The 20677-nt window shown below is 36.7% G+C and overlaps 1 protein-coding gene across 3 annotated transcripts; it reads left to right on the forward strand.

Annotated features, from left to right (window-relative positions):
- Window positions 1-1567: 1567 nt before the first annotated feature.
- Window positions 1568-13008, forward strand: LOC147398006 (pentatricopeptide repeat-containing protein At1g32415, mitochondrial-like). Of its 3 annotated transcripts, XM_086447115.1 has the most exons (3): window positions 1568-3220; window positions 3494-4235; window positions 11852-13008. In XM_086447115.1, exons 1-2 carry the CDS (start codon window positions 1633-1635, stop codon window positions 3982-3984), a joined length of 2079 nt encoding a protein of 692 aa, XP_086303241.1. In that variant the 5' UTR covers window positions 1568-1632; the 3' UTR covers window positions 3985-4235; window positions 11852-13008. The 3 variants fall into 3 exon arrangements, with proteins under 3 accessions (XP_086303241.1, XP_086303240.1, XP_086303239.1); XM_086447114.1 differs by having other exon boundaries at window positions 1570-4235; window positions 4670-13008; XM_086447113.1 differs by having other exon boundaries at window positions 1570-4235.
- Window positions 13009-20677: the final 7669 nt, after the last annotated feature.

A 20677-nucleotide genomic window follows, 5' to 3' on the forward strand; every position in this document is an offset into this window, starting at 1 on the left:
AAATATATATATATATTTTACTGCTTTTACCGTTTTCAGAATTAATTACTACAGTGTACCATTTTCGGAATTAATTTTAAAAACTCTACCATTTTGGTAAATTATTCTTAAATATAACCTTGTACTCCGAGAATAATCATCAACAATAGTTAAGAAGTGTGCACCACTATGTGAAGGTGTATGATAACCCCCAAATATCAACATAAATTCTATTAAATGGTTCACTATTTCTATCGCAACTTAAATGAAAAAGGCAACAAATTTGTTATATATCACCATGAGAATCAAAAGAGAAAATATATGACGAAGTGGATACTAATTTATTTAAACAAACAAATGAAGGATGACAAAGACGTAGATGTCAAAGGTTGGAGGTGCAAGGATGACTAACAAGCATGGCTGTAGGTGTTGTAAGGTACATAATGGTAGAGCCCAATCTCATACTTCACCCATTTCAATCAGCTTCCCTAATGATAGGTCTTGAAACACACAAAAAGTGTGAAAAATATGGCAATACAATTAAGGCTTTAAGTTAGTTTGCTTATGGAAAGAATATTAAAAAGAAATTTTGGAATATAAAGAACCTCAGTTAAAGTTAAGTCAGATGATAAGTGCAAAAATCTAACATGAGTATTCGTCTTGTAAAGATGTCTCTAAAGAGAACAAGAACAAAATATAAAATTAAAATTAAAATTTTTTTCTTTAGATTTTTTTTCTTTTTCTTTGAATTTTCTTCCTCATTTTGATAATATATATTTTTTTTCCGAATATTTTCTTTTGTTTATGGGGAATATACATTTTTTTTTTATGTGAACAGCCTGAAGTAATTTCTCAGGTTACCTACATACTCCAAAATTTTGGGATCAAACCAAAACATAGTTCGAGTAGATTTCCTCCTCTGAGTTGAGTGATCAAATTGATAAAGAAGAACGTAATTTTTTTTTTCTAATTTTTAATTTTTAATTAAAAAAAAAGACTACAAGAGATTGAGAAATGAGATATTGAGTTGGGTAACAAGGAAATTGATTTGATCAAAGATGACCTCCTTAAATGTAGTACCGCTTGATTTGATCAATGTTTGTTGGTTCTGGTAATTTAATTCCATCATAGCCTTGAAGTCAACAGATTTTTCAGATAGTATTTCTTTGATGATGAAAGAATCTTCCCAATTAGGTTTGAACTTTTCTCTAAAATCAAAGACATGCGTTCGATTATCTTTGAGTATCAAATCCTCGATTGGCAAGCGACGAGCTTTGACTTTCTTGTCAAATGTACGAGCAACTCTTCTCTGATAAGTTTGTATGTGATATCGAGTTCTAATTTTTATTTTTTTCGATTAAGTTTAGTTCTTCATACTGATAGAATCTTAAACCCAAAAAATAGAAATCTAACAACAAAAACAAAAAAATTATGATAGAGTTTCATTTGGCATCCCAACTTTTGCTTATTAATAATCATTTAGATTTTTTTTTTTTTTAATTAAGATATAATAAGTAAAAGTTGGGGTGCCAATAATAGATCTTTTTGAGTTCGACTCAAAACTCAAATCTTTCTCTTTTTGGTTGTGCTCGGTATTAGGTTCAGACAAAGGGTACAACGTGTTAAAGGAGGACATGTGGTAAGAATAGGGCCATGTTGGATGATGACGTGTCTTCCTTGATACAGCTGGTCGCTTTCTTCCTTTATTTGAGCGACCTAGACTCGAGAATTTTTCGAGAAATTCCCCACACCTTATATCTTCAAGGGACATTAATGCTCTCGTGCCGCGTCCAAAATCTCTATTTCATCCTTCCCTCAACATTCAAACAACTTTACCGTTACCTCCACATCAAACGCTCAAAACCCCAATTTCCACTCGCAGCCGTCCATCACCTCAAATCCAACGCTCATGATTCCGAACTCCTCCTCCTCTTCCAATGTCTCTCCCAAAGAAAATTACAACAAGCACGAGAACTGCTCGACAAAATGCCTCAAAGAGCCAACGATGGCTCTTGTGTTGTTCTCTGGACTTCAATTCTCTCAAAATACGCTAGAGATGGTCACATTGAAGAATCTCGAGCTCTCTTTGATCTCATGCCTATACGAAACCTCGTTACCCATAACGTGATGCTCTCTGCCTACGTGCAATCTGGAAGGATCGTTGATGCTCGCCGATTCTTCGAAGAAATGCCCGAGAGAAACGTAGTTTCTTGGACTTCGATGCTTTGTGGACTGACAAATGCTAGAAGAATTACCGACGCTAAACTTTTATTCGATTGCATGCCGGATAAGAATGTCATATCTTGGAATTCGATGATCGTGGGCTTGATTAGAAATGATGATTTGGCAGAAGCTCGAAGACTATTTGATATAATGCCTATGAGGAATCAAGTTTCTTGGAATGTGATTATAGCGGGTTATGCCGAGAATTATATGATGGAGGAAGCGAGAATTTTATTTGATTCGATGTCGGACCCCAATGTGGTTACTTGGACTAGTTTGATTGCCGGTTATTGTCGAGATGGTAATGTAAAAGAAGGATATCAAATGTTTCGAAGAATGCCTTATAGGAATGTTGTTTCTTGGACAGCAATGATTGGTGGGTTCGCGTGGAATGGTTTATTCAACGAGGCATTGTTGCTTTATCTTGAAATGAAAGGGACCCACGACGTGAAACCGAACGGGGAGACTCTTATTTCACTAGTTTACGCTTGTTGTGGTTTGGGTTTTAATCGTCTTGGCATGCAATTACATGGTTATATGATTTTAAATGGGTTGGACACAGATGATTATGATGGAAGGTTGTCAAAGAGCCTAATTCATATGTACTCTGAGCTTGGTCTTATGGATTTGGCACACTATATTTTCACTAAGAACACTCACGATTGTATAGTTCAATCTTGTAATTATATGATTAACGGTTACATTCGGATTGGATGTTTGGAAAAAGCTCAATACTTGTTTGACACTATACCCTTTCGAGATAGGGTTTCGTGGACTTCTATGATTGCCGGATATTTTCAAGCCGGCAATGTAGAAGAGGCGTGTTGTCTTTTTAATAGAATGGTCGAGAGAGATGATGTTGCATGGACGGTAATGATATCGGGTCATGTACAAAATGAGCTATTCACAGAGGCAACCTACTTGTTTTCAGATATGCGGGTCAAAGGGTTAAGGCCATTGGATTCGACATATTCTACCCTTATCGGTGCTACCGGTGCAAGTGCTAATCTCATTCAGGGTAAGCAATTCCATTCCCTATTGATAAAGACAAGATCAAAACTTGACATTATTCTTGAGAATTCTCTGATTTCGATGTATGCGAAATGTGGAGAAATAAATGATGCACGATATATATTCTCTAACATGATTTCTCGAGATGTTGTTTCTTGGAATTCTATTATTGTGGGCCTTTCACATCATGGGCGAGCCAATGAGGCATTAGAGCTTTTCGATGTGATGCAAGACGAAGGAACTTACCCAAACTCGGTTACATTCCTGGGTGTTCTTTCAGTGTGTAGCCATGCTGGATTGGTTGATCGAGGGTGGGAGCTATTCCATTCCATGAGCCGAAATTTTGTAGTTCAACCTGGGATAGAGCATTATGTGTGTATGGTTGATTTATTAGGCCGAGCTGGTAAAGTTGAGGAAGCGGAGGAGTTCATAATGCGGCTACCTTTTGAGCCACCTCTTAGCATTTGGGGTGCATTGCTCGGTGTATGTCGGCTTGGTGAGATGAATGCGAGCATTGCAAGACGTGCCGCACAACGGGTTCTTGAATTAGACCCATCAAATGCACCGGCCCATGTTTTGTTATGCAATATATATGCCACTATTGGTCAGCATGGCAAAGAGGGAATGTTGAGAAAGGCTATGGGATTAAAGGGGGTAAGGAAGGTTCCTGGCTGTAGTTGGATTATGTTGAAAGGAAGAGTTCATGTGTTCTTGTCTGGTGATAGATCACATCCACAAACTGATGAGATATTCTCACTTCTTGGAGGATGATTGTTGAAGGCAATTTGGGTGTTGTTTTGGACACAAGGATAGCTTGTTCAATAATGATGAACAATGGCTTAGAAAAGGGCATCTGCTTGATACAGCCATTGAACTGCCTTTCCTCTAGGCATTGATCCTAAAGGGTGTTTGGGTGCAAGGATAGGCATCCTAATAGAGCATGGGTACCAATCCGAGTTTGAAGTGGCCAAGTTAATCCCTCCAAAACTGGTGCAGACTGATGCAGCATCAATTGGTACAAGGTGATCTAAATTCCCATGTAGTACTTCATTTCTATTATCAAGCTTATTTTGGTCAAAACAAGTAAAATTGCACTGCCATTCCCACAATGCCCTAAAATCACGTTAGTTACTTTTTTAGTTTTTGAAAATTACAAAATATCCTTTTTTATTATATATTATCTACAAAATCACTTTAACTAATATGGAATAAAGGAATATGTATTGTAGATGATAACTTGGGGCATATGTGCACAATTTCTTATTATAAACTTGATCAGTTTCTTATTATGAAACTCAATTATGATCTCTCTAATGTCAATGTTTTCGTGTGCTTACAAAATCTGTTCTTTGTTCTCTATCATGATCGTTGTATTTTGGCAATTTTGCATTCTTTTCTGTTTTATTAATAATCTCATAGCATAGCCAACTTATCAATGTTGTTTTCTTACTTGAAGCTTCAATCTTGAGTAGTACTCTCTTTATCGAGCTTTTCTTGACCTTGACTTCTCTCCACTCGACATGTAACATGTTTTTCAAAAGATTCCAAACATGAAAGAATTTAAACAAAAGTTGATCTCAACTTCTATGGCTATTATGGGTACATGTTCAGCCGAAGACTACTATGGATCAAGACTATTCCTCACTGCTAAGGAACAGAGTTCTACTCTTCAATATAGGAGAAATCAAAACACGATAGCAAATTAACTGTTATTAACATGTGCGTACAATAGAAATTGCCCAAGAGTCGTACACCTTTTATTGATTTTCCATGCAAGTTTTATCTTGTTTTAGATGCGTGCGAGAGTAAAGCATATTAAAATTTGCTTGTGTCAAATGTGTAAAAGAACACTAAGACAGTAAGACACACTGAATAGTACATGGGTTTGGGCAAGAATTGTGAACATGGGGATATTGCTTTAAATGGATGAATGCATCCCCATTTTGTCTTGAGAGACCCTGAGAAGAAGTAGGTGAACAATTGTGGAGGCATGTGGAGGGAAATTCCTGGGGATGAATGGCTTCTTTATGCGTTTAGTCAAAGAAGGATGCTATTGGCACCCCGACTTTTACTTGTTACACTCCTAATAAATATTTTTTTTTTATAAATGTCAATGGTTGGTGATAAGTAAAGGTTGGGGTGCTAATGGAGACTCTCTCTCTCTCTCTTCTAGATTTAGGATTTTATATGAGCCTAATCCTAATAGTAAAGCTGAGGTTGTTTGAATGTGTGATAATGCTTTGTAATGTTGAGTTAATAACTAGAACCAAACTCTTGTAATAAGTGAATGGTGTGTTTTAATCTTTAATTAGAGGGTGATAAATAATTTAAGATATTGGGGTGTTGTAGATGTTACGGAGATGATTTAGGGATTTGATTTATACTATTTTTGGGATGTTTTTCCTTGATATCTAGATTGTACATAGCAGAGAATTAGGCTGTAAATAAGTTGGAAATACTTACCTTGTATAGCATTTAAGTGCTGGAAACCTGGCATTCATTATGTAAATACTTACCTTGTATAGCATTTAGGTGCTGGCATTTAGGTGCTGGAAATCTGGCATTCATTCACTTACCTTGTATAACATTTAGGTGCTGGAAATCTGGCATTCATTATGTAAATCTCTTCTATATAATGAAAGGAAACTCTAGGAAAAGGGGATTGAGACCAATTTGACATGGTATCAGAGCCCCTATTCTGATTATCATTTCTCGGTGATCTTAATCTTTGAGAGTTTTCTAAGATGCAGTGATAAGAATCTTTGAGAGTTTTCTGAGTTGCGAGTGCTGTCTCTGTGCACGTCGGCACTTTCTGTGGTGGCTGACAGCGTTTGTGGGTGGCTGTGAGGAGGTTGGCTGTTTCTGTGGGTAGCTACGTGGTGATTGACAGTTTCTGTGGGGGTCGGCAGCTTCAACTCCTCTTGGTGTGGCTGACGACAGGATTTTCTCGTAGGCAAGTTTTCCTCGTGGACTTCTTGCCGTGTCTATTTGGGCGTGTTGATTAGCTCGTGGACTTTCTGTAGTGTCTCTCAGTTTTGGGCAGGTATCTCACGTGGACTTTCTCTGTTTGCCGTGACTATCTACAATTTTCTGGTTGGACTTATTGCTATTCTTAAGTGATTTTCATCATGTCTCTTGACAATACTATTGTTCGATTTACTGGAAAGAATTTTCCTACGTGGCAATTTCAATTTAAAATGTTCTTGAAAGGGAAAGAATTTTCAAATCATATTGATAGTTCTGTTCAAGTTCCCATTGATGAAAAGGAACTTGCCCAATGGGAGGTCACGGATGCTAAGGTGATCTCTTGGCTATTGGGAACGATTGAGCCCCATCTTGTCACCAATCTTCGGTGTTTCACTACGGCTCAAAATATGTGGGATTATCTGCATCGTATTTATCACCAAGACCACAACGCTCGAAAATTCCAATTGGAGTTGGAAATTAGCAATTACACTCAAGGTAATTTGACCATTGAGCAATTTTATTCTGGTTTTATTAATATTTGGAGCGAGTATTCTGCTATTGTTCATGCTAAGGTTCCCACCGCGGCTCTCGCGGCTCTTCAAGCGGTTCATGCTGAGAGTCAACGCGATCAATTTTTGATGAAGCTTCGACCTGAATTTGAGCCTGTTCGAGCCGGTTTATTGAACCGTAATCTAGTTCCTTCCTTGGATATTTGCTTAGGAGAATTATTGCGTGAAGAATAACGAGTATCTACTCAGATGGGTATGATTTCTGAGAAGGTCTTGCAGCACAAGGGAGGGGGAGGAACAAGTTGCAGTGTTTCAGTTGCAAGGAGTTTGGTCACATTGCTCGCAACTGTCCAAAGAAAGTTTGTAACTACTGCAAGAAAGAGGGCCATCTCATCAAAGACTGTCGCGTGCGGCCTCAGAATCGCCAATCCCAAGCCTTTCAAGCTGCTGTTCAGTCCTCGTCTTCTTCTACACCCCCCACTGTAAGCTCTGAGTCATCTGTTCTCACACCTGCCATGGTCCAACAAATGATTGTGTCTGCTTTTACGGCTTTAGGCCTACAAGGTACTGATCCTACCGCTACTTCTTCTTGGATTGTTGATTCGGGTGCCTCTAATCATATGACGGGTAATACGACGGGTCTCCATGGTGTTCGTAAGTATGGAGGCACACAAACTATTCAGATTGCTGATGGCAGTACACTTCCTATTACTGCTGTTGGTACTTTGGGTTCTTCATTTCGAAATGTTTTTGTCTCTCCTGGATTATCTACCAATTTGATTTCTGTTGGACAATTGGTGGATAATAACTGTGATGTTCATTTCTCTCGTGGTGGTTGTCTTGTGCAGGATCAGGTGTCGGGGACGGTGATTGCGAAGGGGCCTAAAGTAGGACGTCTATTTCCTTTACAGTTTACTATTCCTAATGTTGTTTCTTTTGCTTGTACGGCTACTGCCAATAATAATGAAGTATGGCATAAGAAATTGGGTCATCCTAATTCTGTTGTCTTAACTCATCTTTTGAAACATGGTTTTTGGGTAATAAAGATTCATTTTCTTCTCCTGTATCTTTTGATTGTACTACTTGTCGTCTTGGTAAAAGTAAAACATTACCTTTTCCTGCGCATGGTAGTCGTGCTTCTACTTGCTTTGAGATTGTGCACACTGATGTTTGGGGTGTCAGCCCTATTATTTCTCATGGTCAGTATCGGTATTTTGTGACTTTTATCGATGATTATAGTCGATTTACTTGGATTTATTTTCTTCGTTCTAAAGCTGATGTGTTCTCTGTTTTTCAAAAATTTGTTGCACTTGTCGAGACACAGTTCAGTACTTGTATCAAAACCTTACGCTCCGACTCAGGGGGGGAATACATGTCTCATTCCTTTCAGACTTATCTTCAGCAAAAAGGGATCATTTCCCAGCGTTCTTGTCCTTATACTCCTCAACAAAATGGAGTCGCTGAGCGTAAGAATCGTCATCTCTTAGATATCGTTCGTACTTTGCTAATTGATTCGTCAGTACCTTCTAAGTTCCGGGTAGAAGCTTTATCTACTGCTATTTATTTGATCAATCGTTTGCCTACTGCCACTTTAAATTATGATTCTCCCTATTTTCGATTATTTGGCATATCTCCTGAGTATCAATCCTTTCATACTTTTGGGTGTATTTGTTTTGTTCATCTGCCACCTATTAATCGTCACAAGCTTGCTGCCCAGTCTGTCACGTGTGCTTTTATGAGATACAGTCCTACTCAGAAAGGATTTGTTTGTTATGATGCTCATGCGAACAAATTCCGGATCTCCCGGAATGTGATTTTCTTTGAAAATCAATATTTCTTTCAGTCTCAGGTTATTTCTGATCCTCCTATTACTCTTCTACCCGCTTTTGATGATTTGTCTTCTTCTATTGAGCGATTTAAACCGGGTGTGGTGTATCATAGACGTCCTCCTTCAACGCCTCTTCCAGACACTGATTCTTCATCTGATTCTACACTTCCTAGACCTAGGCGCTCTACCCGGGCTACACATCCACCAGATAGGTATGGTTTTTTTCATACCTCACTCACTGCCACCCTCGACACTGTTTCTGTTCCTCGCTCTTATACTCAAGCAGCCACCCAAGCATGTTGGCAACAGGTCATGCAAGAAGAAATCCATGCTCTTCAAGACAATCACACTTGGGATCTTGTGACTTGCCCATCTGGTGTAAAACCTATTGGTTGTAAATGGATATACTCAGTCAAGTTTCGGTCTGATGGCTCATTGGACCGATATAAGGCCCGTCTCGTGGCCTTTGGGAACCGACAGGAGTATGGTATTGATTATGAAGAGACATTTGCACCTGTTGCCAAAATGACTACTATACGGACTATCTTGGCACTTGTTGCGTCGCAGGGGTGGTCTCCTCGGCAGATGGACGTGAAGAATGCTTTTCTACATGGGGATTTGAAGGAAGAAATCTATATGTCTCCACCTCCTGGCATGTTTACTACACCTTCCTCAAGAGGTTTGTCGACTACGTCGATCCTTGTATGGGTTGAAACAGGCCCCGCGTGCATGGTTTGATAAATTTCGCTCTACTCTGCTTGCTTTTCACTTTACTCAGAGTCAGTTTGATTCCTCCCTGTTTCTTCGCAAGACATCAGCAGGAATTGTATTGCTTCTAGTATATGTTGACGACATTGTGATTACTGGTTCTGATACTGAGTTAATTAAGCAATTACAACAACATCTCAAAGCCTCTTTTCACATGAAAGATCTTGGTCCCTTGCAGTACTTTCTTGGTCTTGAGGTGCAGATTACTCCTACTGGTACATTGTTACATCAGCACAAATATACGGAGGAAGTAATTTCATTAGTTGGCCTCCAATTGGGTAATTCTGTTCTTACTCCCTTGGAGGTAAATCTTAAGCTTCGTCAGGATGAAGGCGAGCTTATATCAGATCCATCCTTATATCGGCAACTCGTTGGGAGTTTGAACTACTTGACAATTACTCGTCCGGACATTTCTTTTGCTGTGCAACAGGTCAGTCAATTTATGCAAGCTCCTCGACACCTTCACCTAGCCGCTGTCCGCCGCATTATCCGATATCTAAAGGGCACCTCTACACGCGGGTTGTTTTTTCCTAAGGAATCTTCCTTACATTTGGTAGGGTATAGTGACGCTGACTGGGCCGGATGTGCGGATACTCGTCGCTCTGTTACAGGCTGGTGCATGTTTTTAGGCAATGCACTCATTTCTTGGAAGAGTAAGAAGCAAGACAGAGTTTCCAAGTCCTCCACTGAGTCTGAATATCGTGCTATGTCTTCCGCCTGCTCTGAGATCACATGGCTTCGTGGGTTATTGGGTGAACTTGGTTTTCCTCAGCTTCATTCCACTCCTCTTCATGCTGATAATACCAGTGCTATTCAGATCGCCGCTAATCCAGTCTTCCATGAGCGTACAAAACATATCGAAGTCGATTGTCATTCCATACGTGAATCCTTTGACAGACATGTGATTACTCTTCCTCACATTTCCACTGAACATCAAACTGCAGACATCTTCACTAAAGCTCTTTCTCGGCATCGGCATCAGTTCTTGGTTGACAAATTGATGCTTCTTGATCTACCAGCATCAATTTGAGGGGGGATGTTACGGAGATGATTTAGGGATTTGATTTATACTATTTTTGGGATGTTTTTCCTTGATATCTAGATTGTACATAGCAGATAATTAGGCTGTAAATAAGTTGGAAATACTTACCTTGTATAGCATTTAGGTGCTGGAAACCTGGCATTCATTATGTAAATACTTACCTTGTATAGCATTTAGGTGCTGGCATTTAGGTGCTAGAAATCTGGCATTCATTCACTTACCTTGTATAACATTTAGGTGCTGGAAATCTGGCATTCATTATGTAAATCTCTTCTATATAATGAAAGGAAACTCTAGGAAAAGGGGATTGAGACCAATTTGACAGTAGATGCAGATATTCTCTCTACCTTGTGATCCTTGCTGATACTTCCTATGCTTGGGGGAGGGTCTGCAATAAAACCACTTTGACGCCCAAGTTAGAATTTTAGTGCCAATCTAATATAATGTTCTCTGGGAGAATGTTTTTTAACCTTTTAGATGTGTTGCTACCTTGTATTTATAGAGTTCTCCGCCCGCAGATCTCCCTTGATTTTCTCTGTGATTCCCACCAGAGTGGTTGCACTTGCTCCATGATCTGTCTCGATTTTCACGGGAGCAATTACACCTAATCTCTTAGTTGCGGGAGTAGTTGCACCTAACATTCCGGGTTTTACGGAGTTTGTCCTGACCTACACACTAGTGTAATTTGAAAGGTCGATCGGTTGGCTCACCATGCAATTTGGTGAGCCAGTTATGATTCCTCGAGATTGCCACATGTCACTCACTCGAGAAACACCCTCCACAGGTGCCAATAGCAGCTCTCTATTCAAATCTTGTTGGAACATACTCATGGGCAATCCGAAGATTGTGATATCAAGGATTTTCCAGGGGAGGGATTCCTTGTTTATTGTTCAAATAACACATTTGTGACCATAATCTCAACTAAAGTAGGGACAAATTAGAATATTTTGATTTGAGTTCGTTTAGCCTTAAGTTAGTAAGGATTTCACCCTTACTAGTTACTAAGGGTCCTTGGGCTCACCTTGTGGCATCCAAAATCATAATCTAATGCTTCACGGTTATAGAGGACAAAATTCTATGAACTTTGAAAAAAGAATTTCAAAAACAATTATTTTTCACCGTTGAACCTTAATTCTAAATTTGTGAGTTAGGTGGAAGTTTAGTAGCCGTCCATTTTCAAAACCTTGGATGATGCCCAAAAGTGGTTTACAAAAAAGCATTGTCATGTATGTTGTTACAATTGTTGTCACATGAACCGTCTCATATATAAATATGTGAAAATACTAACATCCAAGATGTCATAGGGGCGTAAGCATTCTCCAACACTTTTTTCCAATAGCACCCCTACTCATTTTGTCTTTTAGTAAAAAAGATAAGGGTATATTAATCTTTTTACATAATAAATACTTATTTATGTAATAAATACTTGGCTCTCACATAATAAATGCTAAGTGCGTTTAATCTTTACAATTAAATGTTTTGTTGCCTTGCATAATTGCACCTTGCTGCTGCTCTGGGGAGCAGATGGGAACACATTAAGCAGCTGGACATGAGGAAGATGAAAAAGATAAGGTCATTTGGACCCCTAGCACCAATGGTACCTTCACCCTTCGGACAGCATACAAGGCCATTCAACGAAATAACCCTCATGTCAGATTTCACAAGCTAGTATGGTTTACTAATAATATCAAGCGGCACAGTGCCACAACATGGTTGGCATTGAGCAATGGCCTTAAGACTCAAGACAGGTTTCAGCAATCTACTTGTTTTTGTAGGAATTCAACAGAGAGTGAAGAACACCTATTTCTTGGATGCGAATACTCTTACAGCTTATGGCAAAGCCTTCTTAGAAGATGCAACATAAGGCACATTAATATGGACTGGAATGCTGAAATAGATTAGCTGAGCAACATCATGAAAGCAAAATAATCTAAGCTCCACAATCAAGAAATTGGCATACAATGCATTCATCCACCACTTTTAGCTCGAGAGGTGCAGGCGTATGTTCAAGAATAGCTACATGCTCCAGAACCTTATTGAAAGCTTAATTGTGTGCGATGTGCGGTTGAGGATCGAAGGCATGGGCCCCAGCACTGAAGACAATGCTTCTAATAGATCTTTCATATCCTCTTGGTGCCTGAACCCACAATTCGAGCTGAGAAAGCCCATAGGATGTAAGTGGGAGCTTCCTCTTGAAGGCTTCCATATACTCAACATGGATGGGTCCCTTATGGGCGATGCAAGAGGAGAAGGTGGAATCATCAGAGACCACAATGGTAGAAAAGTCAGAGCCTATGCAGAGAAGACGCAAGGGAAGTTTGTCCTTGCTTATGAGCTTCACACCATCTTGAAGGGTTTGGCCATGGCAACCACCCTAAATATTACGTCCCTAAAGGTTAGAGCTACTCCAAAATTGCTATTGAGTGCATCAATGAAAAGAGTAAAGTTTCATGGCAAGAAGAAAGGCTAGTAAAAGCTATCAAGACAAGAGCAATTGAGTTCCTAAGGATCAATTTCTGGTTCTGCTATAGAGAAACCAACAAAGCTGCGGACTTTTTAGCCTCTTGTAGGACTTCTCTAGGTAATTCGGTCTTGGATCCTATGGATCTCCCTAGTGAGCTAAGGAATATTATTTGTAAGGATGCCATTGGGCATGTCTATGACAGTGTAGTTTCTTCTCTTCTGATTGGGGATCTGCCTAACCCTCTTTTAATCTTCAATATAAATAAATAAATAAAAGACCAATATACCTTTATTTTTTCACTAAGACACAATAAATGGGGGTATTATTTGATAAGGAAAGTAGTGGTGAATGCTAACGTCTTCATGAGGGCTTAGACGTTGGCATTCCCCCTATGGGGACTTTAGCATTCTTCAACATTTTTTTTAATAATACCCTTATTTATTTTGTCTTTTAGTGAAAAAGACAAATGTGCGCAAGTCTTTTTACATAATAAATACTTGTCTTTCACATTATAAATATATGAGTTTTTTCATGAAATCTAGAGGATTGTAGTGTTGGATGGCCAATGTGGTAATCCATTTAAGCAAAACGACCCCTTAGTAAAGCTTAAAATCTTACTAAGTTAGTAATAAAAGTGCTTTTCTTTTGAGTTTAGGTCAATCAACCTTAGTGGTTCCAAGATTAAAGTTAGGCTTGAAATAGTAATAATAGTTGTAATTGTTCCATGACAAGGAAGTTTTCATTACAAGTTAGCAAATCTTAGAAGGAATATCTTTGATTACAAATTAAAGTGGTTATGTTATGAGTTCGAGATCCCTCTTCGCTAGGACTTAAAACGGGTCGAATACGATCCGAATATGAGTGTGTCTATATATCCATATCTGAATTGTTTATCTAAATCCAAATCCCACTCGGACCATACTAATTAAGATCACATCCAAATTATTTTAATTATCCGGATTCAATCTAATCAAATTTATTGATTTGGATCGGATAATGTCTAATCGTTTAAGATTATTTTTAATATTGTTAAAATGTGATTAAATGGTAACTTGAACTTAAGACCTCTCCATTTTGAAAAGAGACTTTAATCACTACACCCAATTATTATTGATGAAAATGATTTAGGGATGGAACCATATTCAACCCGGATCCGATTCGGGTCAAGGGACATCAACTCATATCCAAATCATATATTAATTCAGATATACTTGATGAAATCAAATCCATTAAATTCACATTCGGATCACTTGGATTTTGAATAATATCTATACCATTTTAGCCCTACTCTTCGTTACAAGACACGTGGCATTTTATATTTATTTTATGCCCCTACATCTTTGTCAATATTTAGAATACCTCTTTAGAAAAGCCACGTGTAATCCAAAGGAAATGGTTCTTTCACAATTTTGAAGCAGGATGGCCGCTTCAATGTTTTTCCTTATCTTATTGGCTTAAAAAAAAAGAGGGCGGTTTCATTAGGGGTTGCTAAATCTTAAAATGGTCTTTGATATCTAATAAATGTCTCAATTCTATGTTGGGACTAGAGTACCTTAGCATTTTAGTGTAGGTACATTTGTTTGGTCAAATGAGCTTTGGATCAAGGTGGATTAACTGGATCTTGAAATGATATATTAGAGTAATATTTTAAGAGATTAAGAAGAACCACTTAAGCTAAGTGGTAAGATCTTGTGGAGGTTGCTCCCAAGGTCTCAGGTTCAAACTCCTTGAACCGCTAACTACTAATCCCACCTAGCAAAGAATATATATTTTAAGAGATTAAGAGGACTAAGGCAAAGTCATACGCTATCAAGTATCACCTTCTCTTTAACACAACCAACGAAGCTTTCGCAAGAGTAGTGCGTTTTTTTTTTTTTTTTTCCCAAATGGGCTGGATCAAATGTAAACCCTAGTTCATTTTAGTTGGATACTTTCATCTTATTAAAATATTTGAGATTATGTGTTCTTTTTTAATTTTTTCGCTAAATTATATTTATTTATTTTTCTAAAAAGAAAGAATACTAAAAAAGATGAACGATTTATTGATCGAGTAAATTTTTTATTTTTTATTTTTTTATGAAGGAATTCTAGACTTGTAGGCCCAACTAATAGAGACAAGGCAACTGATCTCTTAGAACACCATAGCTCACCGAAATCCCCCAAGTACATTCAATACCTCACAAACAACACATACCAGGTAAGTATGGATAAATCCATATGGATGGTCAACGAGGGGGCTTGAACTCAAGACCTCTCCATTGATCAAATGATTTTATTACAAAATTAAATTATTAAAAAATAAATAAATTTATTGTTCAAAATCTACTAGTTAATGACTGTAATTTTCTTCAAATTTGACAAAAACCATAAAGTTATAGTCTATATGACATGGCACTAAATAATTTTAGACATTTTAGGTAGGGTCGTATTAAAAATTCCTGAACAAAATTTTGGTAGTTGTTGACCAAGTTTTCTTTCGACCATCTTCTATGTTTGTAATATTATATAGACAGAGGTTTACTGGAGACCTATATGTTACGTTTTTATTACAAAAACTCTCCTATTTTATTAAGTTTGTTACTCAACAAACCTTAAAGTAGATCCACATCATTTTAAATGATTAAATACCTATAATGCACTCAGTTTTGTTAATCACAATTTTATATACCAAGGTAATGTATGTATTTTTTATTTTTTTCAAAAATGTGTATTTCACTCTAAGATTTGTTAAGAAGAAGAAAACACTTTCATTACTAAATTAGTAAGAAAAGTTCCCCCATCAATTGTTGGCATCCAAAAACATGATCTAAGGTCATAGGGTTATAGAAGACAAAATTCTAAGAACTTTGAAAAAATCAGTTAATTTTCTCCATTTAATTTCAATTTTAAATTTGGGAGTTCGATAGTCGTCTATTTTCAACACCTTGGATCAAGCTTAAAAAAAGATTTTTTTTAATTGATTTTTTTTAATCTGAGTTTTTTCCATGAAATCTATAAGTTGTAGTGTTGGATTGCCAATTTGATAATCCATGTCGGTCCAATGACCCTTATTAAGACATCAAATCTTACTATGCAAGTCAGGCTAGTCTCTTCTTAAAAAGAAAGGTCTGCTAACAAACTTGATAAAGTAGGTGAGGTTTTGTAATGGAATGTAATAGATTTGTCTGCCCAGTACATCTCTTTATTATATTATATAATATTTTCTTCATCATATGGAGTAGTCTTTTTCTTTTGTATATCTTGAATAACTTTGCTCTTATATTCTCACACATTTGGTATTAAAACTTGAATAACTCCGACAAGCCCAACAAAAAATTATTAATTTATAAATACTTAAGGTATAGTTTTAATATTTTAAAATAGAATAATGATTTTCTTATACTCCCCTCTGACATACGCTCCTCATCACAGAATCGTAGATCATTTACATTGGGATATATTCCATGTATCCCAAGGCAAATGATCTATGGTTCTATGATGAGGGTGTAAGGGGCTCATGTCAGAGGTGGGGCGCCAGATTATCACAACTCTTTAAAATAAATCCTTGATTTTTCTTTCCAAAGTAAATTATAGATGCAAAAAAATTGCACTACCTCGTGATTCTCATTGATAAAAGAACTCTTGCCTTCTTGTATTCTTAGGTGTACCTGCAATAACATCACTCCGACGCCCAAATCAAGATTTTTAATGTAAGAAGTAAAATAGGATCTTGCAGTGCCTTGCATCCCTCTACTTATAGAGATTTCTTCCCTTAGATCTTTTCAAATTTTCTCTTTGATTTTCGTTTGAACGATTACACCCATTAAAGGATTTGCTTTGATTTCCGTGGATATAATTATACTCTTTATTTTATGGGATTCATAACTCTTGTACTTCAAGTATATTTTCTCGAAACTTGATTAAAGACAAATTCAACATTTCTTCTCCTTCTATGTTATTTCGGATGTTTGGCTAGTTCAATTATGTTGTCCAATAGTTCGGGCATTTGACCAAATTTCCTTGAGATTGCCACATGTTGTTTTTTTCCGAAAAATATCCTCCATAAAAATCATGTTCAACACCTAAAATTAAATATCTATTTGAAGATTATAGTTTATTAATTTTGATTTTGATAACAATTATGTATCAAATGGGTAATAAATAATTTATACATTTTGCTTATTTTTTTTGTAAGTTACTTATGGAGGAAGTTAAGTTAACATGGTTCAAGTCCATGTCAACTTGATTTTCAATTTTCAAGTCATTGAAGTCAAGCACTGCTACGTGGTCGTTTTCGAACCGTTTTCTTTACGAAAACTATGATTGGTCGATTGGTTCCAAATTCCAATTCATGTCGATTAATAAGACAACTGGGTTTTCTAAATGGGGCCCATCAAGGCCAATCGTCTCAATGTCAGCCCTTTAGACAATTTCATGTGTAAGATAAGGTAGGTGTGGTGGACGTGGACCAGAGAATTTCAATTAATACAAATGAAGATGAAATTAGTAAGGAAGGTGCTTCTCCATATAAAAATGGAGAAACACTGTCCTTACTAACATAGTAAGATTTAAGCCTTACTAAGGGTCTTTTTGTTCAAATCGATTACCACATCAGCAATCCAACACAACAACCCTCTGAGCTTCATTGAGAATCTCAGATATACATAAATATATAATAATAATAATAATGATTCAAAACTCAATTTATTTTTAGTTTGACCTAAGATTTTGAAAATGGATGTCTATTGAACTTCCACATAATTCCAAAATTGAAATTGAAATTCAACAGTGAAGAATAACTTTTTTAAGAATTTGTCTTTTGAAAGTTCATAGAATTTTGTCCGCTACAACCCTAAAGCATTGGATCATGTTTTTGTAAGGGTGAAATCCTTACTAACTTAGTAAGACTAATCGGACATTATGAAAATAGAGAGATTTATTGGGCATACCTTTCTGTTGTAATTTTATTATAATAACTCCTTTACTTTCTCAAGTTTTTTTCGAAACAAACCTTACTTTATGAATCATGCTAGCATGACTAATTTAATAAGATTTCAAATCTTAATATGGGTCATTGGGCCCGCATGAATTTTCAAATTGGCAATCCAACGACACAACCTTTTAGATTTCATGTAAAAACTCATAATCAAAAGAAGAAATATATATATATATATATATATATATATGGGTCTCATTCGATGGCTAACTTTTTGGCAAAATATTTTTCAAAACATGAGTTAGAAGTTTTGGAATGGGCTGATTTTTGGAGAGGATGATCTCTACGGTGAGGAGATCATCATCACCAAAAATTAGCCCATTCCAAAACTTCTAACCCATCAAAAATAGTTTACAAAAAAAGGACGGTCCACGATTTTTCAACTTGTAAACATGGTTTAGAAGTTTTGGAATGGGCTGATTTTTGGTGAGGATGATCTCCTCACCATAGAGATCATCCTCACCAAAAATCAACCCATTCCAAGACTGCTAACTCATGTTTTGAAAAATGTTTTGCCAAAAAGTTTGCCATTGAACGCTACCCTATATATATATATATATATATATATATATATATATATATATATATATATATATGGGTCCTGTTCAACACCAAACATTTGGGCCAACATTTTAGCCAACCATTTTTGTCCTGCATGGGTTAGAAGTTTTGGAATGGGCTAATTTTTGGTGAGGATGATTCTACGATGAGGAGATCATCCTCACAAAAAATCAGCCCATTCCAAAACTTCTAGCCCCATGTTTATAAGTTGAAAATTCATGGACTGTCCATTTTTTGTAAACATTTTTGATGGGGTTAGAAGTTTTGGAATGGGCTGATTTTTGATGATGATGATCTCTACGGTTTCTAACCCATGTTTTGAAAAATGTTATGCCAAAATGTTTGGTGCTGAACATTTTCATATATATATATATATGTGTGTGGGGGGGGGGGGGGGGGGAGGAAATGTTCAACACCCAACCATTTACCCAACGACCCAACATGTGTTTGTCTTACATGGGTTAAAAGTTTTCGAATGAGCTGATTTTTGGTGAGGATGATCTTCTAACTGGAAATGTTCAACACCCAACCATTTACCTAACAATTTGCCAACATGTTTTGTCCTACATGGGTTAGAAGTTTTGGAATGGGCTGATTTTTGGTGAGGATGATCTCTACAGTTAGAAAATCATCCTCACCAAAAATTAGCTTATTCCAAAACTTCTAACCCCATGTTTACAAGTTGAAAAATCGTGGACCGTCCATTTTTTGTAAATCATTTGTGATGGGGATAGAAGTTTTGGAATGACCAGATTTTTGATCTCTATTCCAAAACTTCTAATTCATGTAAGACAAAACATTTTGGGCAAATTATTGGGTAAATGCTTGGGTGCCGAACGGACCTTATACATATATATATCCGTTTTGAAGATAATTAGAGGTGTTGAAAATGAATGGCTACAAAACTCCAAATTTAAAACTAAAATTTAATGGTGAAAATTAAACTTTTTTTTTTCTTTCTTTTAAAGTTTTTAGAATTTTGTCCTTTATATCCCGTGGCATCAAATCATGTTTTTAGATGCCACAAATTGATGCGGTTAAGATCTACGCCAAGGTATGTTAAGTAGCAATTAACACCAATTTCAATTTTATGTTGTGGATCCCCATAAATCTCTCATAAAAATATTTTGTAAGGCCACACAGCTGTGAAATAACTTTTTTTTTATCTATATATATAAATTGTGGGTGGTGGGGTTAGGTTACTAGGTCCAATTAATACTCAAAATACTTTTCTAACGTGCGGTGTGCCAAAAGCATAGATTTTCTTTAACCGGGATACAAAGATTTATGGGGATGTGCAGTTGTGTATCGCGAGCACAAAGTCTATGATTTTAGAAAATGCCATGTCAGGAGAGTATTTTGAGTATGCCACATGGGGGAGTCCGATTATCACGACTCTTATTTTGAGGGTCAGGTGGCCTGAACCCGACCATTATATGGATCGGGCTTGGTGTAGGATTATTAGGCCCAATTAACATCGATCCATGTATAACTCGGCCCAAACCCAGCTCAGCATAGCCCATTGACACGTATGGGTATGACTAGTCTAATATATATGCTGGACTCATATTTTTTTATTTTATTTTATAACTATTATACTCTATTGACATTTTTGCCTATGCATGCGACTTATTACTAAAGTTTACAAACGTCCAACTCAAAAGAGATATAAAAGAAAAATTGAAATGGTGGGTGTTTTAATTTTCTCCAATCCTCTCCGGGCAAATAAAATGGGTTGGATTTGACTTGAAATCCGTGTGAAACAAAAACCAAATTTAACGGGTTTGGATCCGTATAGGAGATTTGAATTAAAAAAATGGGTGAATATGGTTTACCATTCCCTGGCTTGATTTGGATCCAAGCTAGATACAGATCCATCCTTAGATCTACCCGATCAAATGTATATTACTTGAAAAACTATATTTTTTAAGTTTTTTTTTAAATATTATTTCCCCTTATATAGATTCTTATAAAATAGAAGAGTATAATAGAATATTATTACAAGCCTACGAAAAAGTAAAATAGGAAAAAACAAAAAAACATTCCAAAATTATATGATTTGACCCATGTTGGATCCGAATATGGTATTAATTAGTAGGATTCAAGTCAGATCCAGACATGTATAGGTAAAAAAGAACATGGATCTTAATACGGATATACTTAGAACCGACTGATTTTATGCCATAGTCCCCCTTATATCTCCAAATGTTTTACATTGGTAGCCCAAACATTTACAATTTGTTTGGATGGTTAAGATCGTCTTTACAAAATCTTTTATTAATCAGGCTCTGATTATATGATCATGTCCATAGTGGATTTTTTTAAATGAGACCCATCGAAACAATACTGC

Source organism: Akebia trifoliata, chromosome 7, assembly GCF_017979445.1.
Source record: "Akebia trifoliata isolate Shusen 1 chromosome 7, ASM1797944v1, whole genome shotgun sequence".
Taxonomy (NCBI): domain Eukaryota; kingdom Viridiplantae; phylum Streptophyta; class Magnoliopsida; order Ranunculales; family Lardizabalaceae; genus Akebia; species Akebia trifoliata.

Bases quoted from the DNA above. Each gene is read 5' to 3' on its own strand.
- LOC147398006 (XM_086447114.1), top strand. From the start codon at position 1,633: ATGTTGGATGATGACGTGTCTTCCTTGATACAGCTGGTCGCTTTCTTC.